General features: G+C 41.8%; 3 protein-coding genes across 3 annotated transcripts; all 3 read left to right on the forward strand.

Moving 5' to 3' along the window:
• The first annotated feature begins 423 nt into the window (after nucleotides 1-423).
• On the forward strand, nucleotides 424-7,826 carry LOC122873669 (fascin-like). Its single transcript, XM_044190698.1, has 5 exons — nucleotides 424-1,656; nucleotides 3,847-4,003; nucleotides 4,126-4,247; nucleotides 4,565-4,735; nucleotides 6,324-7,826. The coding sequence occupies exons 1-5, from the start codon at nucleotides 825-827 to the stop codon at nucleotides 6,527-6,529; spliced, it is 1,488 nt and encodes a 495-aa protein (XP_044046633.1). The 5' UTR covers nucleotides 424-824; the 3' UTR covers nucleotides 6,530-7,826.
• A 5,595-nt stretch (nucleotides 7,827-13,421) lies between these two features.
• LOC122873528 (ras-related protein Rap-2b-like) lies at nucleotides 13,422-14,682 on the forward strand. Its single transcript, XM_044190322.1, has one exon. It carries the CDS (start codon nucleotides 13,635-13,637, stop codon nucleotides 14,379-14,381), a length of 747 nt encoding a protein of 248 aa, XP_044046257.1. The 5' UTR covers nucleotides 13,422-13,634; the 3' UTR covers nucleotides 14,382-14,682.
• A 2,277-nt stretch (nucleotides 14,683-16,959) lies between these two features.
• On the forward strand, nucleotides 16,960-22,609 carry plk1 (polo-like kinase 1 (Drosophila)). Its single transcript, XM_044190321.1, has 11 exons — nucleotides 16,960-17,699; nucleotides 18,179-18,347; nucleotides 18,636-18,780; nucleotides 18,903-18,996; nucleotides 19,111-19,336; nucleotides 19,505-19,547; nucleotides 20,023-20,120; nucleotides 20,251-20,328; nucleotides 20,980-21,134; nucleotides 21,275-21,457; nucleotides 21,617-22,609. Exons 1-11 carry the CDS (start codon nucleotides 17,337-17,339, stop codon nucleotides 21,809-21,811), a joined length of 1,749 nt encoding a protein of 582 aa, XP_044046256.1. The 5' UTR covers nucleotides 16,960-17,336; the 3' UTR covers nucleotides 21,812-22,609.
• Nucleotides 22,610-23,102: the final 493 nt, after the last annotated feature.

Consider the following 23,102-nt stretch of genomic DNA (forward strand, 5'->3'; position numbering starts at 1 on the left):
TACAGCACACATACGTTACCATGACAAGATGCCTCCAGGGGCAATTAAAGGTAGAGAGAGAAAGAAACAAGAGGCCCACTGGCTGCAGCAGGGAGAGCGTGAGTAGTTTGGTGGAAGGTGTTGGACTGGGTTGAGGTCGGGGCTCGGTGCACACCAAACTCGGACCCGGCTTTGTGCACGGGGGCATTGTCATGTTGGAAAAGGAAAGGGCCCTCCCCAAACTTTTGGACACAAAGTTGGAATCACTACTGTCTAAAATATGATATGCTGTAGTACACAAACGTAAAAGTGAACAGACACAGCTTTTGGCCAGATATAGATCATGTCCTTCACAACCCTGAAGACAAACACTGTCAGTTGGTGAATGGCTCTATCCATGTGGGACTGAGGGTGAGCAGATCTCAATTAGAGGGAGGGAAAGATGGGGGAAATATGGATGTGAAGGAAATTAGTTATTAGTAATGGTTTGGGTGCTACTGAATAGGCTACATAGGCTATGTGTGTAGATGAACAGGGGTGGGGTGGTTTGACAAAATTGCAGTAATATCCCCCCAGCTCCTCTGCCTGTGTCTGGGGCGTGTACTACTGCCGTTATAAAACAAAACTCCCAGCCCTGCAACTCCTGCAGCTCCAGCGAGGCAGTCTGGATTTGCAGTCAGGGCACTCATCATCATCATCATCATCATCATCAGTCAGCACAGAGCAGCTCTCTCTCTCTCTCCCTCCCTCCCTTCCTTCCTTAGACACCCCCACATTCACTTTCTCTGTCCGTCTCTCCAAACAGGCACATCTCTTTTCTTTTCTCTTCTTGACACACGGCAATCATGTCCGCAAACGGCGCTGACGGGGACCTGCTGCAGATCCCTCTGGGGCTCATCAACAGCGAGGGCAAGTATCTGACGGCGGAGACTTTCGGCTTCAAAATCAACGCTTCGGCCAGCAGCCTGAAGAAGAAGCAGACCTGGACCCTGGAGCAGACCGGGGAGGACGGCAGCGTCGTGTTCCTTCTCTCCCACCTGGGCCGCTACCTCGCCACGGACAAAGACGGCAACGTTACCGCGGACAGCGAGACGCGTGGTCGGGACTGCCGCTTCGTCGTCACCGCGCACGAGGACGGGCGGTGGTCTCTGCAGTCCGAGCCCCATGGCCGGTACCTCGGCGGCAGCCAGGACCGGATCACCTGCTTTGCGCAGACTGCCTCACCGGCAGAGAAATGGAGCGTGCACCTGGCTGTGCACCCGCAGGTCAACCTGTACAGCTTTGCGCGCAAACGCTTCGCCCACCTGAGTGTGCAAGGGGAGCGGCAGGAGGTGTCAATAAACCGGGATGTCCCCTGGGGGGTCGACTCGCTTGTGACACTGGTCTACCGTGACCAGCGCTACCACCTCGAGACCTCTGACAACCGCTTCCTCCGCAATGACGGCAGCCTGTCCACAAAAACGGACAAGGATACCGGCTACATGCTGGAGTTCCGCTCCGGAAAAGTGGCATTCCGCGACTGCAACGGCCGCTACCTGGCACCCGTGGGCCCCACCGGCACAATGAAGTCTGGGAAAAGCACCCGGGTTGGGAAGGATGAATTGTTTGGCCTGGAGCGCAGCCACGCGCAGGTCGTACTGACTGCAGGCAACGAGAGAAACGTCTCCACGAGGCAAGGTGAGGCTCTGCAGCCACACAGAGCCAGAAAGACAAATCCCATTTCACCATACAGATGAAGTCACTGCATAACTGGGCACACACCAGATGCAGCTGTTGCATGATTTTGGTGTGTGTATGTGTGCGTGTGTGCTTCATGTTCTTATATCCCGGTGGGGACTTTAATCTGAATGTACACTAACCCATTAATTGAGGGCCACACGGGTAGAGACTGCTTTTTGAGGATTAGGACTTGGTTTTAGGGTACACGTTACAATTAGGTTAGGTTAAAGGGCTAGGGAAAGCATTATGTCAATGACTGTCCCCCATGGGGATAGTGAAAGAGACTTGTGTGTGTGAGAGAGAGAGAGCAGAACAGAATTGGATACTCTTGATACTTCATTTTCCTCATACCATGTGTTTTTCATTATCATGCTCTCACTTTCTCCCCCCCTCCCTCCCTCCCTCCTTTTGGCCAGTCTCTGCCTAGCTTAACATTTTTCTGCAGTAATTCTACCCCTGCATTGTGGCTGCTGGTTCAGGGTCAGCTTCAGTCTACAGTTATCCGTCATTCTTTATCTCAGAATAGACTGAGAATAGACAGGAAACGAGGAGGGATTTGTTTAGGAGACAAAAGGGATAAAACGGAGGAGATGCAGAGAAAACAGGCTACAAAGAGGGAGGTGTGACTCAGACAGTCCTGCAGAATGTGGATCTTTATGCCACATGCAACCTCTTTGTCTTGTCGCCACTCAGTCTCACTCTGTGATGCCATGCACATGGGACTGATCATTAATCCGTGCAGTCAATATGCTTTAACTCATGCAGACATGGTGTGTGTGTGTGTGTGTGCATTCCAGGAGAGATGGATTGTGGAAGGAGGAAGATAATATTTGTTTGAATGTGGTCAGCGTAGGGCAGTGACTTGTGACCTGGTCTTTCATTGAAGTTATGGCCATTTAAGACAGGGAGACAGTGTTGAACAAACATTCAATCATTATGTCATCTGTAGCCCAATAACTCCTAATGGGGCAGTAGGCTCAGTGTGGGCATTCACAGGCATTTTGTTAGCCAGCAGCTCAGCTGTAAAAATCAGGTTTTTGTGTCAGACTCTTAATGAAGAGCAAGAGCTTTTTTCCTGAGCTCTTCTATGGTGGAGAAATTCACAGATGGTTTTAAGTCATTTTAGACAAGTCTAAGTCAAGTTTCATGTCTTTATAAGCAAATTGCAGGTCAAGATGCAAGTCTTTCCGGTGTCAGATTTGAAATGTTTTCTTTCAAAGCTGTGTTAAAGCTGCACTAATTATTAGTTTTATATTAACAATGGGTGACTACCTGTAATATGGAAGGTGTCGCTCGTAGTGACGAACTCGTTTTCATCAGCGTCGTCTTCAGATGCAGCAGGCAGCTGTTTTCAATGACAAAGCTCTGATAATCCGACTGTACGTTACCTGTCCAGCACCAAACGGCACACAGACACAGTTAGTGACTAGCTGGTGAACATAGTGGATCATTTAGCAGCTAAAGAGCCAGATATTTCCCTCAGGAGTTGGTGAAGACCAAAATAGAGTTTAAGGTAGAGTGAATATTGGACTTAGGTTTGTCAAATGGCCAGAAATCCGACTCTAAATGAATGATAATGCTGCCTCACATCTGCTTGATGTGTATATAGGCAACTGTTTGCTAACATGTCCACCATATCAACTTAAGGTGATGATGTGTCAGTGTCGTTTACAGCTTGTTCTGCTGCCCCCAAGTGGATAAATAATCAATTAATACTGCTTTACTAGTGTTCTTACGTAACCAAGTAGTGTACAGACTCTAACCAAGTCTACAGTTTAGATATTCGCCATGGGAGAAGCAGAAATGTGGATTTGTCCACAGTATCCTCATTAGACCAGAATGCAATGCAGTTTCAGGCATGTTGCATTCATTCTTCTCATTTTTTCTTATTTGGAAAAACTTGCTTTTTTGTTACTCCCCTCCCCGTACTTAGTCCCTTTCAGGACTGGCACATCCCCTGCGTGGGTGCCGTAATTCAACAAACCCATGTGGCCACACCTTTAACAGCTGGGCACAGAGAGTTTAGGATGTTTGTCACTTTTTAAGAGTCTATCTGGAGCCAGCTCATTGAGCCTACTCATTTGCGACCAACACATCGCTACTCCAGAAACAAATGAAAACTGACAGCAGACTGCCCCACTTTTCTAGGCATGGACCTGTCAGCCAATCAGGACGAGGAAGGGGACCAGGAAGTCTTCCAGTTGGAGATGAGCCGTGAGGACAGGAAGTGTGCCTTCAGAACTGCTGCTGGAAAATACTGGACTCTGACAGCAAGTGGAGGACTGCAGTGTACTGCCTCCACCAAGTAACCACACACACACACACACACACACACACACCTACTACTTCATGTTGAATATCACTTTATTTCATACATATCTATCCTTCACAGTCTGCTCATTGAGTTTGTTAACGTGTGTGTCACAGGTCGGCCAACAGTTTCTTTGAACTGGAGTGGCGTGACGGTCGTGTGTGTGTGCGTGCAGCTAATAGCAAATATGTGATCGCTAAGAAGAACGGGCAGCTAGCTGCTACTGTTGACAACGCAGGTCAGTGACTTTCTGATGAAAAAGGAGCTCTCGATAATGTAACCAAGTAGTTTTCATGTACATGTACTTTTCTATGAAAAAAAATCAGGATTCTAAAGGAAGAAGTCAAGTGTCAGTACTTCTTCTAAACTATGATATCTTCTCTCTATCCCTAAAGATAACAGACTAGGGACCCTGTTTCCCAAAGGCATATTCACGATTACATAATCTTAGTACCCATGTATGTGTATGGGCTATGAATATCTTAGCTTCAAGATACTTTTGGGAAACAAGGCCCAGATCTGTTTGACACAATCCTAATCAGCCTGTCTCTTTAGGTGAAGCTGAACAGTTCCTGATGAAGCTGATCAACCGTCCAATCATCGTCCTTCGTGGGGAGTATGGTTTCATCGGGGCTCGTAAAGCCGGAATGGCGACCCTGGACTCCAACCGAGCATCATATGATGTTTTCCAGCTGGAGTTCCACAATGGAGCTTACTCCCTCAAAGGTGGGCAATCATTTTAAAAGACAAAAAAATAATGAGTTTACCCAACTGTTTACCTATATATTTTACGTATTTACTACAAGTCACCGAGTTCATATGCCTGCTGGCCATTTTCCAAAACACAGCAAAGCTGCCCAATGTGTAGAAAATATGTGAATATAGCATGTTTTAGCATCCTGATGGCAGATGTTTTTGATTGTAGAAAAGGAAGACAGTTTGCCAGAGTGTCTTTTTTGATACTAGCCCTTGGGAGTGCCAAAGTCAGAAATGTTCAAATCCTACAAATGGTGACTTTAAACCTGCATTTCTTTTTTTTTGGTCACTTGGGGGCAGCAGAAACAAGCTGTAAACACAACATTAACATATTGCCTTATAAAGTTGATATGGCGAACTTGTTAGCAAACTGTTGCGTGTTAAACATCCAGCAAATATGAAGCCGCCTTATCATTAATTTGGAGTTCCGTTTCTTGCCACCTGGCAAATGTAAGTTCAATATTCGCTCTCCTCTTAGCTCTGTTTTTGGTCTCCACCAACTCCTGAGGGAGATATCTGGCTCTTTAGTTGCTAAATGCTCCACTACGTTCACCAGCTAGTCTGTAACTTTGTCTGCTGTTTGGTGCTGGGTAGATAGTGTACAGTGGGTTTATTATTCGCCAATAGAGCAGCGAGAACGAAAACAGTAAAGTTGTGGGCTCTAAAGTCAAAACAATGAGCTGAAAGATGCTAAAATGCTCCGTAGAGCTGAGACGAACCTCAGAATCAGGTAACAATTCTGTGTGGCTTTGTCAATACTAGTGACCCCTTTCATACCACACATATTAATTTGATCCATTGTTAATATAAATGTATTGAATAGTGCAGCTTTAAATGATATGTTTATAGGATGGTTTCAGACAATCTCACCAAAAACTGGTGATGTCGAAGTTCTATTTTCAGTGTATTCATCAGCATGCATTGCTGTCTGCCACCGCGTCTTTTTTATCCTACCACTTGGGGTGCTAAAGTCTGAAATAATCAAATCCAATGCATAGTAACTTAAATTGATGTATTTTCCTACTTTCCAGGCAGAAGTTTAATTTTATGTCAATACAGAATAATATATTCTTGCATGCTTTCCATCACAGTGAACATGTAGTCATCTTTATTCTTTCTTTATTACTTCATTATTTTGTCAATAGTACAATTGACTCGCAGGTGGGAAACTTAGACATCTGAGACTTGAGAGTTGTATGAAACCTTTTTTTTAATGCAAGACATGATATCAGATTCACTTTATCTTGTGCACAATGTCCCTATTTGCTCTTATCTCGGAGCGGGCCTTTAAAAATAGTGCTCACCACAGCCCTGTTTAACTCTGCTGTGCTGTAGAGAAAACCAATATTTAAAACATCTAATGGGAATAATATTGTGGCTATACGGTTCAACAACTGTTAGTCATCTGAAAAAGGTTTTTTCACCCTAACATTACCATAACAACTGTGACATTAAATGCAATGAGCATCAGTTTGGTTATTTAACACGTCGCTTTGAATACATAAAATATCACCCAGCGCTATGCATACTGTGTGTGAGTCAGGCTTTGTTTATCCAGACTCCCAGGGGAAGTATTGGTGTGTTGGAGACGACACAGCGGTGGTGTGCAGCAGCTCCACACCTGTCCAGTTCCTGTTGGAGTTCTGTGACCTCAACAAGATGGCTATTTGTGCTCTGGGGGGGAAGTACCTTAAAGGAGACCATGCCGGAGGGCTAAAGGCCAGCGCCGACTCCCTGGATGGGGCCACCCTCTGGGAATACTGAGAAAGCAGAGCCGGACTTCTCCACTGTCTGACACAATGCTTCAAACCATTGATAGATACTGTAGGTAGCTGTTTTTTTTGCATATGTGTGCGTGCCTGTGGGTGTGTGTGCGTGTAATTGTGAATTTGTCTGGATGGATGTGTGGTGGAAATTGAAGCTGATCAACTGGAAGTCATGACACCAAAGCACTACAGGTGTTTTATTTTGTATTATTTTTCTTTCTCAATCATTATCTCTTCTTACTGGGCTTTTTACCGCAGATTTGGATTTATGATGACTTGTTGTTTCATGAATGAATCATAGTATGGTTGCACATAATTAGTTTCACTTCCAGTCACATTTACACAAGCTGTACCTGATAAATATCAGGACGATTACTGTTATTGGTTGTGCCTATCTGTGGTAACTACTGGTGTAAACGAACATGTAGAATGCTATAAATCACAACTTCCAATATCTAACCTTCTCCTGCTAAATGTCCTGCTGGCTCTATTACACTGCTTTCATTTCCTGTTCTCTTTCAAACTATGAAGCATAACACATCATATAAAGGGATGTTACTGATTTACATATTTCTGCTGTAAATAAGGCTTGCTTTGTCTCTGAATGCTTCAAAAACATAATAACTATAGGAAAGTACAAAAGTGTGTTGAGGCTATAAAGAAAAAAATGGGATGTGGGTGGCACTTCTTCGCTTGTATGCTACTTACTGAACCTTTCTGACTCTTAGATGTGCAGCCAGACAAAATCTGTATATAGACAGATGCATAGAAAGTAGTAGGTTTCCCTTCAAGACTATAATCCACTCAGTTCTTTCTGGTTCCTCACGTTAGTGTAAGGCTTTCAATTATACTTCAGGAGGAAACAAATGAAAGGAGAGGACAAGTGAAAGAAGCTTTGAAATGTACTCATCGACTGAAGGAGTCTTCTTAGAATGATCATTCTTTCTGTTTAAAGGAGTGAAAGGGAGGTGGTGGGTAAGACTAGTGCTGCACACTCAAATGCACATAAATACTTACAAATATGCAGTCATAGATACATTAATTACTGTGACTAAATCTGCACAATAATGTAGTGTCTAACTGCAAGAAGTTAAAAGCACATGTTTGGTGTGATGAAATGTCTGCCTTAGATTGGGTGCTGCTGCTGGTCTGTAAACACAGTGATGAAGTCAGTCTTCTCTGGCTGTTATTGTGGCTGTGCCTTCCATAGAGCATTTCAGTCTTTTCTTTTTCATGTTCTTACATTTGAACTGAACAGAGTAAAAAACCCAATAAAGTTTTCCCTCTAAACAGTGGACATTCTCCTTGATTTTTTTTTTATTTGTCCAGGTTTGTTTACATGGATATTCCACAGACCTTGCTGTCAACAGTTTTCACTGGCTCTATTTTCTACCAAAGAAAACTGTTAACAGTAAGGTGTGTATATTATCCTGAGTAACATATGGCTTTAGCCATGCTAGTGGCTTTAGGGATGGCAATGTCAATCTGTCGGTCAGTCGGTCCACCACTTTGGTCGAGACTGAAACATCTCATCTAGATGGATTTGCACAACATTTTGAACAGATATCCATGTTGCCCAAAGAACAAAGACTACAGACTTTGTGATCCCCTGACATCTCCCCTAGCTCCACCATGAGGTTCACATTTGTGGTTTTTAGTGAATACAATTGGATGGATTTCCAGTTTGTTCAGACAGTCACGCGCCCCCCCCCCTCCAGGATGAACTGTAACTAACTTTTCATCTAGTGCCACCAACAGTTTGTTTAATTAATTTAATTTGTCCAGTACTTTGGTTTAAATATCTGCAAAACTAATGACATTCCCAACAGCCTCAGTTGTACTTTGTGTTTAGTGCTAATTAGCAAATGTTAGTATGCTAACAGGCTAAACTAAGATGATGAACCTGGTACACATTACTTGCTAAACATCAGCACGTTAGCATTGTCATTGTGAGCATGTTAGTATGCTGACGTTAGCATTTAACTCAAAGTACAGCCTCAGAGCTGTTACCGCAAACTATTGTTTATAATTTGGGTGAACAGATACTTAAAAGCTCAGAAAACAGAGGCTCAATTGTACAAATGTGTAGGAGTCAAGAGAAAAAGTACCATATCAGAATCAAGCATTTAACTGAAATAACAATTATTGTTTAAGGGATATGTCTGGTTCTTATTGTCATTAAATCAAAAGAAAGTCCAAAATCAATGATGACTTGACCCTATGAAGTATTGTCTGTGTATCTAAAGTGTAATATATTGTAGCTTATTCCTCTGTGCAATAGAGCTCAATTATAAACTATTAAAAACACATAAATGAGCCAAACTGTTTCACTGGGTGACATGTTCCTTCCCTTTAAACCTGAATAGAAAATGAGCAGGGCCATTATGGCTTCAATTTAGTGACTTGTCACGGTTTATCCAACATGGCAACCATCTTGTTCTGATAAGAAAATCCATTGTCAGGATTTTTGCAAATTCTGTTGTGTGTGTGTGTGTGGGAGAAGGAGGAAAGCGCCTGCATCATGTCCCCTTGAGATTTCACTGATCCAAAACTGTACAAGAGAAAGGAAGGCGGGGGTAGAGGGAGGTAACCTACTCTACTTTCTCTGTCCTTCTGCAGAGGAAACTCAGCTCTCCTACTTGTTAAAAAAACAAAACACTCAGTCATTCTAATGTGTGCTAAACTTTGCATGTGTGTTTTGATACAGACAGAGACAGGAACAGACGAACAAACATCCTTCATCCTCCACTGCAGGATCTCTGCATGTTGCCATGGTAACAGGTAATGGCAGGGATGGGGCTTGAGGAGGATGAATATCCCGAGATGTAACAGACACACATAAATCAATAATCTTAATAAACCTTGTAATAGTCAAAGTCAATAACTACAGATACCGTTTCTCAGGCACCTCGGACACTAACTGACTTTGTAAATAAAAACCTCAAAATAAGCACAGACATGTGATAGTGCCTAAATTAATTGGAGCTTCCACAGAGCTCATTCTAATACAATAATAGTCCTTTTCCCACATCTTTTCAGTCAGTCTGTTTTGTGTGCTGTGTGTACAAAACGTATCATCTGTAAGAGAAAACACATGACAGTGTCTTGCCAAATCTTCCTGCCAGAAAAAGCGAATATGGCACCTGAGTGGAAGAATAATAAGATGAGGAGAGACAAAGCAGGAAATCAATGAGATGGAAGATGAAAAGAGAAGATGTGCAGCAAAAAGGTTCTTGCATACCATGACAAGTGTATTTATGCATATGAGAGGAGAGTCCTGAGTCAGGTTATGAGTCTGACAGCTTCAACACAGAAAGAGGAAGAGCTCGTTCAAACTGCTTTGTGAAACTGTTCATGTGGCAGAACTTGCTGGAGAATATTGTCGCTGTCCAGTGAAAACCATGTACGAATCTCCAAATTTGGTGATTCTGAATTTTTCAGATGAACTGAAGGATTAAATGTTCCTGTATGAGTTGAGAAAATCCTTCTTCTTGGACTATATAAACCATTTAACAAGACTAAGAGTCTACAGCCATGCTAGCTGCTCTGTGAGGCTGTACTTGCACCGTGGTGCTTTGTGCTAAATGCTAATGCTACCATGGCACCATGCTCACAATGATAATGCTAACATGCTGATGTTAAGCAGGTATAGGCCTAATGTTTACCATGTTCACCATATTAGTTTAGCATGTTAGCATGCTAACATTCGCTAATTAGCACTAAACACAGGAGACATCTGAGGCTGTTCATCAGTTTTGCAGGAATTTGGTCTTAAACCAAAGTATTGGACAAATGAAATTTTGAACAGCTGATGGCGATGAAAATTTTGGCACTAGATGAAAAGTTCGGAGGACCCCCCCCCCCCTGCCTGTACAAAATTTCATGACAATCCATCCAATGGTTATAGAGATTTGGACCAAAGTGATGGGCCAAATGACCGACCAACATTGCCATCCCTTGAGCCATGTAACCCACTAAAACACCATTCAAAACCCATAAAGGAACGTTTAATCCTTCATTTATTCACCACAGATTAAGACCACATCTCATGGTCTTCATCAGTGGATGGAGTTTGTTCAGAATGTAAGTAGTTGAAAGCTCTGGAGGGGGAGCTAGTAAATGGACCTGGAGCTAAGACTTTTTCTTTTCCAAATAACTCTTTCAAAGTATGAACTTAGACACACATACTAAATATGTTGGGCATGGCAGTTTACTAAATTTGATTCTTCGTTTTTGTGGGTTTCTGGATTGTCCTTTGTTGTGTGTGCTGTAGTACTGCTACCTCTACATGTATCACATATTTCTACTGTTGTAACACCAGTAATTTTCCAGCATATACGTAACTACTTAAGTGCCATGTAATGTTGTCCTAATGAGTCTACTGCTGCCATCTAGTGTAGATAATGTGCACTATATGGCCAAAAGTATGTGGACACCTCTGTTTTTCATGTTTTAGGCTAGTTCCAGTTAAGGGAAATGTTATTGCCACAGTGTACAGTTATATTTTAGACAATAGTGTGATTCCAACTTTATGGAACTTGCCACTTTGTTTGGTTAAGGCCCTCTTCTGTTTCAACACGACAAAGCCGGATCTATAAATAAATGATTTCATCAGTTTCTTGTAGAAGAACTTGACTTGCCTGCATAGAGCCCTGACCTCAAACCCCATCCAACGCATTTTGGATGAGCTTGAACACCGACTGTGAGCTAGGCGTTATCACCCAACATCAGTGGCTGACCTCAGTAAATCTTTTGTTGCTTAATGGGAGCAAATCTCTGCAGCCAGATTCCAAAATCTTGTGTAAAGGCTGAAACCAGAAGAGTGGAGGCTGTTAAAGCAGTAGATTAATGCCCATAGTTTTTGAATGAGATGTTCAACAATCACATATGGGTGTAATGTTAAGGTGTTAGGGTTAGGGGGTGACTCCATACTTTTTACCTTATTTTGTACATGTAAAAGTTTATTACCACCCCTGACAGTATTGTTGAGAATTCACCTACAGAGAAGCAAGTACATGACAAATGGTTGCTTTGCAAAAACAGGTCCATATTAAAGGATGCCTTACATCTAATGAAAGTGCTGTTGCAACCAGTGGCTCTGGTTAGTTTGTCGGCAGGTTTGTTCTTTTTTATTTAATTTGTTCCTGTCTTATTTGCTCCCTTATATTAAACAGGAAGTATTGACCTTCTTCAAGGGTAGAGATAAGAGATAAAACAAACTAATGCACACACCCAAATGCACGCACACATTGACAAAGTATCACAGTATCTGTTTGCCCACTGATAGCCACGTCCAGCTAGACAGTGTGAGTCAGCAAGAGACAGAAAGGGAGAGTTTTGTTCTGTATGTTTTGACAGTAATGACACGCTTCAGGAGAAAACAATTAGGAGGTTCTCTAAAACCCTACTGACTGGTACTTCGTAATGCTACTCTTGCTACCCATCTGTTGTGCTATCAATCTGTTTGACTTTACCACACCACTAAGTGCTTCTCAAGAAACCCATGTTAAGTGTGGTCCACACAGGCAGTAAATATTAGGCTGCTGAAATTATCTACAAGATTTCATCTACTCCTGAGTTAAAATTCAGACCAAAACCAAAACTACACTCTACTCAAACTTAATTCCAGTGTTTTTAATGACAGGAAGTGCGAAGCACATGTGTATATACAATATGTTTGTATCAAACAGCGGATCTTTGTGAGAGATCATTACAGAGAAACCTTCCATGACTCATAACTGGTGTAAATATGATTGCTCGTGTCTGTATCATGGTTGTGTGTGCATGAATGACTATCTCTTTATGACTGCCAGAGTTCCTAGGAACACTATGTCAAAAAACCATGTGGAGATAATGGACCAAGAGCAAAACCAATAAGAGAAATGAGCCAAAAAAAAAAAAGCAAGTGATGGGGAGTTGGACTGGGGACACATGTTGAAGTCTGGTAATACAAAGCAAGTTCACCATGGCTGAAAATGACTTGTACATACAGTAGATCTAATGATTACACTGGTGGTGGACTGTAACTAAGTATGTTTACACAAGTACTGTTTAAGTACAATTGTACGGCAAGTAGTTTACTGTCTAATCCATTACATTCGACGTTGTCAGAGGTGATTGCTTTTGTTGAATTCAAGTGCATTTTAAAGGATTCGGAAAATAGCACATTTGGTCAATACTTTAGCTTCTAATTTATTGTTTTTACTTAGCTAGTTTTGGAAACGTATGCATCTTAACAAGATATTATTTATACTCTTTTGTAGCATGTAACAGTTGTGTTAGCCTGTTCATGATTTTGTATTTTATTTATGTTGTTGTTTCATTGTTGTAATGCTGCCATCTTGACCAGGTCTCTCATGAAAAAGAGATTTTAAATAAATAAAGGAAAAAGAAAAAAACTTACCAGTAACTTTGCAGATTAAGGTACATATGCCTTAAACTACTCAACAATAAATGCAGTAGTTAGAAATAGCTCCACCTTGACCAGACAAAGCTGTTTACAGCAATGCAACAGTAATAAATAATACAATAATATATATTAATATGTAACAATGATTGGGGCAATTCTGCTTCCTAGTGAGAACGGTTACTTTTAGGCTACTTTAGTTTTGCTGATAATATTTCTGTACTTTTACTTGACCAAAATTATAAGAATGTCTTTCATCTATCACCATGGAGCAGGCTATGATGAAATTATTTGTTAGGCAAACATCCATGTATGGCCTCAAGTATGGATGCCTAATCTCATCATCACATTTCTGAATAATATGTTGTAGAAACATTACTATGTTTACTTCATGTTCAATGTTTCCAATTTTCTAAGGAAGCTTAGGGTGAGGTACCATGACTCATAGGCCTGCAAACAAGAGCATGTGCTTAGTGGCCAGGATGAGTACCTGTAATATGACTGGTGATTGTTGACATACCAGTATAAAGACATTAAATTAATTTATGTTTACATGCTGCCAAATGTTAGAGTGCCGCATGGTCTTCCACTGAAGTCTCAATTTGGCCTACTTTGAATCCTGCTTCACCTCATCGAGAGGGGGGGGGGGATGCTTATTGGTGGAGAGCAGCGGTGGCCAGCCTATAAATACCCATAAATGCTTGAAGAGGATACCAGAGCCACTGGTATCACCGGACGGCCCAGGACTCAGTTCGCCGCCAGTAGTCCTCCAGTAGTGCTCGCTCCGGGCCACACAGACCAGATCAGCATGTCTCTGTCAGGGCGTCCCAACACAGTCCGGCTGGTGTTCCTCGGGGCAGCGGGGGTCGGTAAGAGCGCGCTCATCCGCCGTTTCCTCCACGACCGTTTCGAGCACAAGTACACGCGCACAGTCGAGGAGCTTCACGTGCTAGAATACGACACTGCGGGATCTGGGAAGATGCGTCTGGAGATCTTGGACACGAGCGGTAGCTACTCCTTCCCGGCCATGCGGGAGCTCTGCATCCGACACAGTGACGCTTTTGCCCTCGTGTACGCGGTGGACAACCCCGGGTCCCTCGAGGAGGTGCGGCGGCTCCGCGACGAGATTCTGGAGCTGCGGGGCGACAAGGGCGCGCCCATCACCGTGGTTGGCAACAAGGCAGATCTGACTGAGACCGAGGGTCGCGTGCTGCTGGTGTCTGATGTCATGGCCACAGTGGAGGGGGAGTGGGACGCCAACTTCGTGGAGGCGTCCGCGCGCAACGGTGGAAACGCGGCCGGAGTGTTTCGCGCGCTGCTGCAACAGGTGAAACTGCCGCACCGCCTGAGCCCTGAGGTGTGGAGGCGCAAAGACACGGTCCCCAGACCAGCAGTCAAGAAAAGACCACCACTGAAGAAGAACAACAGCTGTGTCCTGTCATAGGAACGTTTTCTCTGTTTGCTGGACTCTGCAGCTGGACTGCGCGTGTTCAGGTGCTGCTAGTCATCACAGTAGGTCTACTCTACCTGGTTTGTCCAGAGGTGGAAAGTTGGAAGGATAAGTGAACCATATTGAAACTTTACTGTCTCTGGAGGCCTCGACAGTAATGCTCGTTTTAGTAGTTTAATGGGACGCCTAGTCGGCTTATATGGGATGCACTTTATAGTCCTACGTGTTAAAGAGTCACATTTTTGTGTACTTAAAAAAATAATAATCTTATGTCAATAAAATATTTTTTTTCTGATTTTTGTCTGTTATTTCATACATTTTCAATCGACTACACTTCAGTCTTGAGAACTACACTTTAACTGAGTTTACTCTGCCCAGTGAAAGAGTGAGTATTTAGATATTTGATTTAAGTAAAGTACAAATAGGTTACCACAGTTCAAGAATATTCCATTAGAAGTAAATGTTCTGCATTCACAATTTTATTTAAGGAAAAGTATAGAAGTATTAGCAGCAAAATATACTATAAGTATCAGAAGTAAAAGTGCTTGTTATGCAAAACGACCCCTGTCAGTGTGATATATATTTTGGGATTATTATTATGGATACATTACTGTATATGCAGCATTTTATGTAGCTAGCTGAAGTAAAGCTAATTTCAACTGCTTAATATAATCTATAACATTGCATCAAATGTTATACTGATTGGATATGTAAAACATTAATCTTCAAAGTAATTAGCTAAATGTAGTGGGAAAAGTACAATATTTGCCTCTAAAATTAAATAGAAATACTCAAGTAAAACACAAGTACCTCAAATTGTACTTAAGTACAGTATTTGAGTAAATATACTTAGTTATACCTTCCACCACTGCAGCAAGGATTTTTGTCCCTTTTGAAAAATATCAAATAAATTCTGTTATGCCCCCCTCACTCCTGCTCTTCTACTCTTAAAGGACCTTTACCAAGGTTCAACATTGATTTTATACTTTCTTTATATTTACAAAACCATAATATTTAGTCAATACCCACTCCATATTAAGGACAGACAAACTTTCAGAGATGTATTTGGTAATAAGAAAGTTGTTGAGGTCCAAGCAAATCTCAATTCAGCCGTGAGTGCTCAGTTAGCTGTAGGTTAGGCTATTTACAGCAAGCATATGCTATGCTAACTTGGTAAATTCTGGATCCCTGAATTTGTGATGATTTGTCCCCTTACTGCATGATCAGCCACTTAAAAGATATTTCTCCTTGTCTCCACACTAATTCCAAACGAAACAGGAATGCTATTTTTTTTTTAAAAAGAACATACAAGTCACACATTATGTTAAAAAAAATAAGAAATACAATTAAAGACAAATACAAAAATACATACAGTGCCTTTGGTGTGTGCAGATGTACTCAAGTGAGCACATGACATGTCAGTACAGGTTTCAGCAGCAGGCCTATTGCATAGTCTGTTTGGACTTAAATAGACGATAATGATGATTATTATCAGTTGCAGAATGAGTAGGAGTAGTAGTAGCCGGCTAAGTCATAACATTAATTGTAGTAGAAATCGAATGCCAGTACCAGTAATAGGCAGATAGTTGCAGTGGCAGTACTTTATGCAATAACTGTGACCTTCACAATGTATTTTGTGAAATGCTGCCCCTTACTGACGAGAAAACAAATCAACACCTAAGCCTCATATTCAAAAAATTCAATTGTATTTGTTAAGCCAACGGTGGAGGAAGAAGCATCTTTTATTTACGTGAAAGCACCAATACCACAATGTAAAAGTACTCCATTTCAAGTAAAATCCCTGCATTGAGTAAAAGTAAAATGTACTCATTAAGCGTCAGAATAAGCCTGTCAGTGTTATATTAGGCTATTACATATTATACACATAGATTAACATTGTATAAACTCATCATAGGTTCTATTTGTAAAATCCCAATCTGAAAAGTAACTTGTACTTATAGAGCTGTCAAATGAATGATTAAAAACCATAATACTCCTACTGAAATATAGTGGAGAAACAGTATAAAGTAGTAGCAGAAAATGGAGATAGTCAAGTGCATCTCTACTCAAGTACAGTACTTGAGTAGATTTACTTCGTTACAGTCCACATCTGATAATCAGATAATAGATACTCATGGATCCATACTACTCCTCTTCAGAAATAGTCTACTTTCACTTTTGATCGTCACGTACATTTTGTAATTTAAAATTTTAGTAAAATGGTGAAGTTTCAGTCATAATTACATATAGGATTGTAGACAGTGCTATTGTGACTTTAACTTGAGTAAAGAATTTAAAAACCTTTCCTCCTCAAACATTAAATGGCCACTAAATCCGCAACATCAACTTGGGCAACAAATGTTTCGATTAAATCCCACTCCGACTACATTTCCCGTCAGTACTGTGTTTTAGGAAACGATGAGCGACAAGCAACCGGCATTCAGCCAATCACACCGCAGAATGTGACTTTCTCGCTCAGTGATTGGCTATTTTTGCACTGGTCTTCCCACGATGCTTTGCTGCACCAGCTTGGAATTCAAATCGAGCGGACCAATCAGAGAGCGCCGTAACGACCGAGGGAGCATTTTAAACTTGTACCAGAGGCTGTTGTCAAAAGGCAGAACGGGGTAACGTTGCAACTACAGAAGGGCGAGTCTGGCGATAAATTTCATGTCTGCCTCAGGTTTTTTTTTTAATCTTGAGATTCGCATGCAGTACATTTTGTATCGTTGAATCAAAGGTTTGAATAACGTTCGCGTTCAAAGGTGAAACGTTAGTTTTTATTTGAATTCACAAGTGTATGGGAGCAAGCTAGCTTCCAGGGCTAAACTAACGTCGGTTGAGGTAGGGTTAACAATAGTTGGACCCTTGCAGCTATTATCGATACCTCGACTGCTGAAGAGTTTTAAACGTTTCTTTTAAAGACGCCGAAGAGCACTTTAATCCAAGATGAGTGCAGGAATTGCGAAGCCGGCGAATCCGTCGGCACATGTCGACCCGAAATCAGCTCCTCTCAAAGAAATCCCAGATGTTCTGGTTGACCCACGCACCATGAGAAGATACGCGAGGGGAAGATTCCTCGGAAAAGGTGGTTTCGCCAAATGCTACGAAATCACAGATGTGGAGACGAAGCAAGTTTTCGCCGGAAAAATCGTGCCGAAGTCCCTGATCCTGAAGCAGCACCAGAGGGAGAAGATGACCTCTGAAATCGCCATTCACAAGAGTCTTAACCATGCGAACGTCGTCGGGTTTCATGGGTTTTTCGAAAACGACGACTTTGTCTTTGTTGTCTTGGAAATCTGCAGGAGAAGGGTGAGTGTACTGGGCAAAATGCATGCTTTCTCTGTAGTGAACACACTTCTCAGAGCCAACGGTTAACAGTTATCACGGCGGTCTCTTCCGTTGTCCTCCCAGTCCTAGTGGAGGTAACGTTAGCTTAAATTGCAAGAAAAGCCAAGGACGTTTTGAACATGGTCGCTTAAAATAATCCTGCGATTATGTAACGTTAAGTCACTCATTAAATCATCAAAACATTAATTGTTTCCATTTTCCTTTTTTGTGCTACCATGGTCACCTCCCAAATATTTGCTTTGGATTCAGTGTCCAGTCCATCCACTGACGTTTTGGATTTTAATCAAACTATTTCACCTTACTCCCCAGTAACGCTGCATTATTGCCATTGCGGCATTTTCAAGTTTTACAGAAAGAAAATGTGAGTCACAGACTTGGTCTTAAGTGTGTAACTGTAGTTTTCATCGCCATGAATCCAATCATTGTCTCGTCTATTTCAGTCCTTGTTGGAGCTGCACAAGCGTCGTAAGGCTGTGACTGAGCCCGAGGCTCGCTACTACATGACCCAACTGCTTAAGGGTGTCCAGTACCTGCACAACAACAGAGTCATCCACAGAGACCTGAAACTGGGCAACATCTTCCTCAATGATGACATGGAGGTCAAAATAGGTAATTTTCCCTATTGGATTGCAAACTCCAATTCTGAGACAGGGGTAATCAATACCAGTAACATTAATCAAGACTGACACAAACAAACCTGTTGGCTCAGTAATAAAAGATAGGACATGCCTCAGCCGTCACATCAGATATTTGTCATACTTCCTGGATGAGTGGTTTCCATTGACTGGTGGCGAAGTTTCTCATGAGGACCAAACACACACAAAAAGCTCATTTAAGAACATTAATGTGTCCTGGAAGTTTACACAAAAACTAATATCTTTTGGGGGTTTTTTCTAGGGGATTTTGGTTTGGCCACTAAGATCGAGTTTGATGGCGAAAGGAAGAAGACCTTGTGTGGAACGCCCAATTACATTGCACCTGAAGTGCTTTGTAAGAAAGGCCACAGCTATGAAGTGGATGTCTGGTCGCTTGGATGTATATTGTAAGTCAGAAGCACACCTGGGATGACACTTAATAGTTTGTACTGCTGTAAATGCAAAAATTGCACTACTCACATGATTCAGCCCAGTCAGATCAACGGCCTCCCCGTCTGTATTCTCTCAGGTACACTTTGCTGGTGGGTAAGCCCCCATTCGAGACCTCCTGTCTGAAGGAGACCTACAACCGCATCAAGAAAAACAACTACACCATCCCCTGGGTAAGCTGGACTAATGTAGCAGATAAATATAGTATGAAATATATATTGTGTTTTGCACATCTAATTTGCTCCTCACTCCTCTCATAACCTGAACTTACAACTCTCCCTTTGCAGCACATCAACCCGGCCGCTTCCTCTCTCATCAAGCGGATGCTGCATGCTGATCCCGCCCAAAGGCCTACCATCACTGCGCTGCAGGCGGACGAGTTCTTCACATCCGGCTATATCCCCTTACGCCTGCCCACCACCTGCCTCACTGTGCCCCCGCGGTTCTCCATTGCCCCTTCCACAACTATGGAGCTCAACCAGAGACGCCCACTGACTGCTATTAACAACAAGGGTAATGCTCCCAGCAGTAAATTACTGACTACAAAAGAAGCATTTAGTCTACAAATGACTAAAATAATGCTGAAATATATTTTGCACAGGCAGGCAGTGGTTAAGTGTATCTAGATTTATTCATTTTTGTGTCTACAAGAGTGTTAATGACTTGATTTTCTCTTTCCAGGAGGGACGGAGAAGGTGGACATGAAGGATGAGCCTGTCCAAAGGTGAGATGTTTGTACAATGTTGGAGATGGAAGTGCACACTTATGTCAAGCGTCAGCAAAAAAAAGCTTATTTTTTCCCCTCTGGATTTGTTGGGCGATTATTAATTGTAGGAAATTTAAATGACTCATTTTAAGTTATTAATAAAGTAGTCTCCATCTACGTTAAGGAATACTTATCCATGTCAAGTATCATCATGCTCTGTAGGAGTGGAGTGGTGGTTTAGAGGGGTTTAACTCAACCATAGACTCAATATCTATTACAAAACTCTTTTTCACACCATGATGATCGCACAGCTAGTGGAATTTAAAGGCAGATGTCTAACAGTAAATAAATCGGAAATGTCATAGATTAAATGAGAACTCATCAAATCGCCTCAAAGTGTGACAATGCAAAAATGCTTTTTGTGTTACATTACTCGTCGTATTATTCAAGTCTTATTGTAGTAGCAGTTAAATGTTGTGACTATTCTGTATAGGGAGGCTGAGCCATCAGAAAACCACCTGAAGGATATGCTGCAGCAGCTCAACAGTATCATTGCTGCCAAGCCCTCTGAGAAGGCGGTCATCTGCCAAGGTGAGTGCAGACTCTTCCGTTTAGTTGACGAATCCTTTTAGTTTCAGTGTTGCACATTTTTAGAGTTTTGGATAATCTTTTGTTCCTGTGTCAATGTTGCATAACAAGATTTCTGCTTCTGTATTTCCAGAAGAGGCAGAGGATCCTGCATGTATTCCTATCTTCTGGATCAGCAAATGGGTGGACTACTCTGACAAATATGGATTAGGTAAGCATTAGACTGTGATTCCACATCTGCCAGCTAGGCTTATACCTTTTCAAACCATTTGTTTGTTATTCATCAAGTCAGATTGAACAAGAATCATCTTTTTCTTTTGTCATTTTGGTTTTTATGTACATCAATGAACTCCTAATAGTTTGATCTGGATGCACCAGATGTTGCAATTGGAGCCCAGCTAATTATTGGCTTATATCAGCCAGTAGACTTTTTTTTTTCTTCTTTTTTTTCACAGCAGACATTTTGGCTTGGAATAGCATAAAAACACAGGTGTAACTGATGACATTTAACAATGGCTCTGTTCCATTAAAGTGTTTCGGTAAGCAAAGCCAATGAGCCAGCATGTATGAATCAGTGATAACTGCTATCATTGATATTTATTATTACACCTGTGCTTGTCCTGCTATGACATGTCAAAATGTCTGCCATGGAAAAAGGTCTGTAAGTAACTGCTACAGTGAAAGGTATGTTTGAGGTAGTTTAGAGATAGTGGTGCCATGACATAGTTTGGCCACCAGAGAGAGCTGACAAGTTTAAATTTGACTGTTGAGTGTCCTGCTTGGTACATATCTTGGTTTAAATTCCCCCCCAAAAATCTTAATTTAAGGGATCCTTATCAAGAGTTTCAAATGTGTATTTCAGGCTACCAGCTCTGTGACAACAGCGTGGGTGTGCTGTTCAACGATTACACGCGTATGATCATGTACGCTGACGGAGACAGTCTGCAGTACATTGACAAGACGGCAGCTGAATCCTACCTCAGCGTGCGCTCTTACCCTGCTGCTCTCAACAAGAAGGTCAGCAGTTGATTACATTTACTACTTGAACCTTTGCTTACATTTTGCAGGTTAATTGAGGCTTTTGTACGGATATTGCTTTATTTTATCCATATCATGGTCTGGATTCTTATGTACTTGTTCTCTTTTTCCCCTTGTAGATAACATTGCTAAAATATTTCCGCAATTACATGAGCGAGCACCTGCTGAAGGCTGGCGCCAACATTGCACGGCGGGATGGAGATGAGTTGGCACGGCTGCCTTACCTCTCGCTCTGGTTCAGAACCAAGAGCGCCATCGTCCTTCACCTCACCAACGGCACCGTTCAGATCAACTTCTTCCAGGTTAGACAGCACCACATCTTCTTTAACCCATGTGTTTTTGGTCTTACTTTAGCTGTTAAATACAATGTTTTATTTATTTATTTTTTATTTTTTCCCCCGTCTCATGTTCCCTTACTGCACAAATCCTGAACTTGTTTTCTGTAACCCCCTCTCTGCCAGGACCACACCAAGCTGATCCTGTGTCCGCTGATGGCTGCAGTGACCTACATTGACGAGAAGCGAGACTTCCGCACCTACAAGCTGTCTCTGCTGGAGGAGTTCGGCTGCAGTAAAGAGCTGGCCAGCCGCATTCGCTACGCCAAGCTCATGGTGGAGAAACTGCTGGACAGCAAGCCTTCCACTGCCACACATTAGACCACCTTGCACCACTTCTTCAAATCACTCTGTCTTTAATCACTGGCCACTTCTTCCTGTCTGCCAGCCTCTGAGGACAGAACAGACTTAACTCTCATATTTTATTGAAGGGTGTAATGATTTTTGACATTTGAGGCTTTGACATGTACCATGAAAATTAATCTGTATGTTGTACATGAATTTCAGTCTCTCAGCCGCTGATTTTTATCCCTTTTCCCTGCTGTTAATACAAACGCTGTTATCTTAAAACTTTCTTGATGAAGCTTACTCTTGACAAACACGTTCCTGCTGACGTAATCTAAGAAGGCTGGATCGCTGACCGCACAGCAGAGTTGACCCTGTACGTTCAAATGAGTCTAGGAGGAAAAAGATGACATAAGTGTTCCCTGTGTTCAAATTCATCATCTTGAAGTTAAAACATTCCTCCCAAGATCCTCTCTGCTTGTTTGCATTTGTTCATGTATCAGTCATGCTTTTAAACCTGAACCAGAGTGGACAAATGTGTGGTGGGGGATTGAGACTCAGACTGGCTGTGTGGATGGAAAAAGCTTCTCTGGTCTGCTTCTCTAGTTTCTATTTTATGTGTTGTATGTAGAGAAATGGACCATGTTAATACGTCTTCATCATGTACATTCTTTCTGTAGTTACTTTTTACACTCTTTTTTAAGTCTATTTTAGATGTCTTGTCTCTTTCAACAAGATGTACAAACTTGTACATACTGCTGAATATGCATAAATGTTGTAAAGATGGTTTAATTTTACCCAAGTTTAAATAAAGATTCTCTTGAGCAAGATGAATTGCTGTGGTTTAACGTTTCAGTCACATTTACTGATAATAAAAATATTTGCAATATGACTTTTAGACACAGAAACGAGACCTAGATTTGAGACTGAAAGTTGGTTCTTGACCGAAGAAACTGTCAAGTGTTGTGGAAAAAATATGGACATTTGAACATCTACAGTTCCATAACTGCAAACTTGTGAAATCGCCAGAATAGCTACTAAATTGACCTTGTGGTGTGATTGTTTTGTCAAGATCCACATTGTTTTTTTGTTTTTTTTAATGCTTCATGTTGACCTGCTTAAATGCCACATTGCACAGCTTAGCCTTAAGAATTATTTGAAGAGAACTGGTGTTGATTTAGAAGCTGTTAAAGGGTTGGTTCACTCAAATTACAAAACATTTTCACTGTTATGTAGTCTTGCAGATAATGTTGAAATAAAACTGCATGACTAAATACCATCATTTGGAGGAACTGAGTTTTTAAATAAGTAAAACTAAGAAACTTGA

The sequence above is a fragment of the Siniperca chuatsi genome, linkage group LG3 (assembly GCF_020085105.1).
Source record: "Siniperca chuatsi isolate FFG_IHB_CAS linkage group LG3, ASM2008510v1, whole genome shotgun sequence".
Lineage (NCBI taxonomy): Eukaryota > Metazoa > Chordata > Actinopteri > Centrarchiformes > Sinipercidae > Siniperca > Siniperca chuatsi.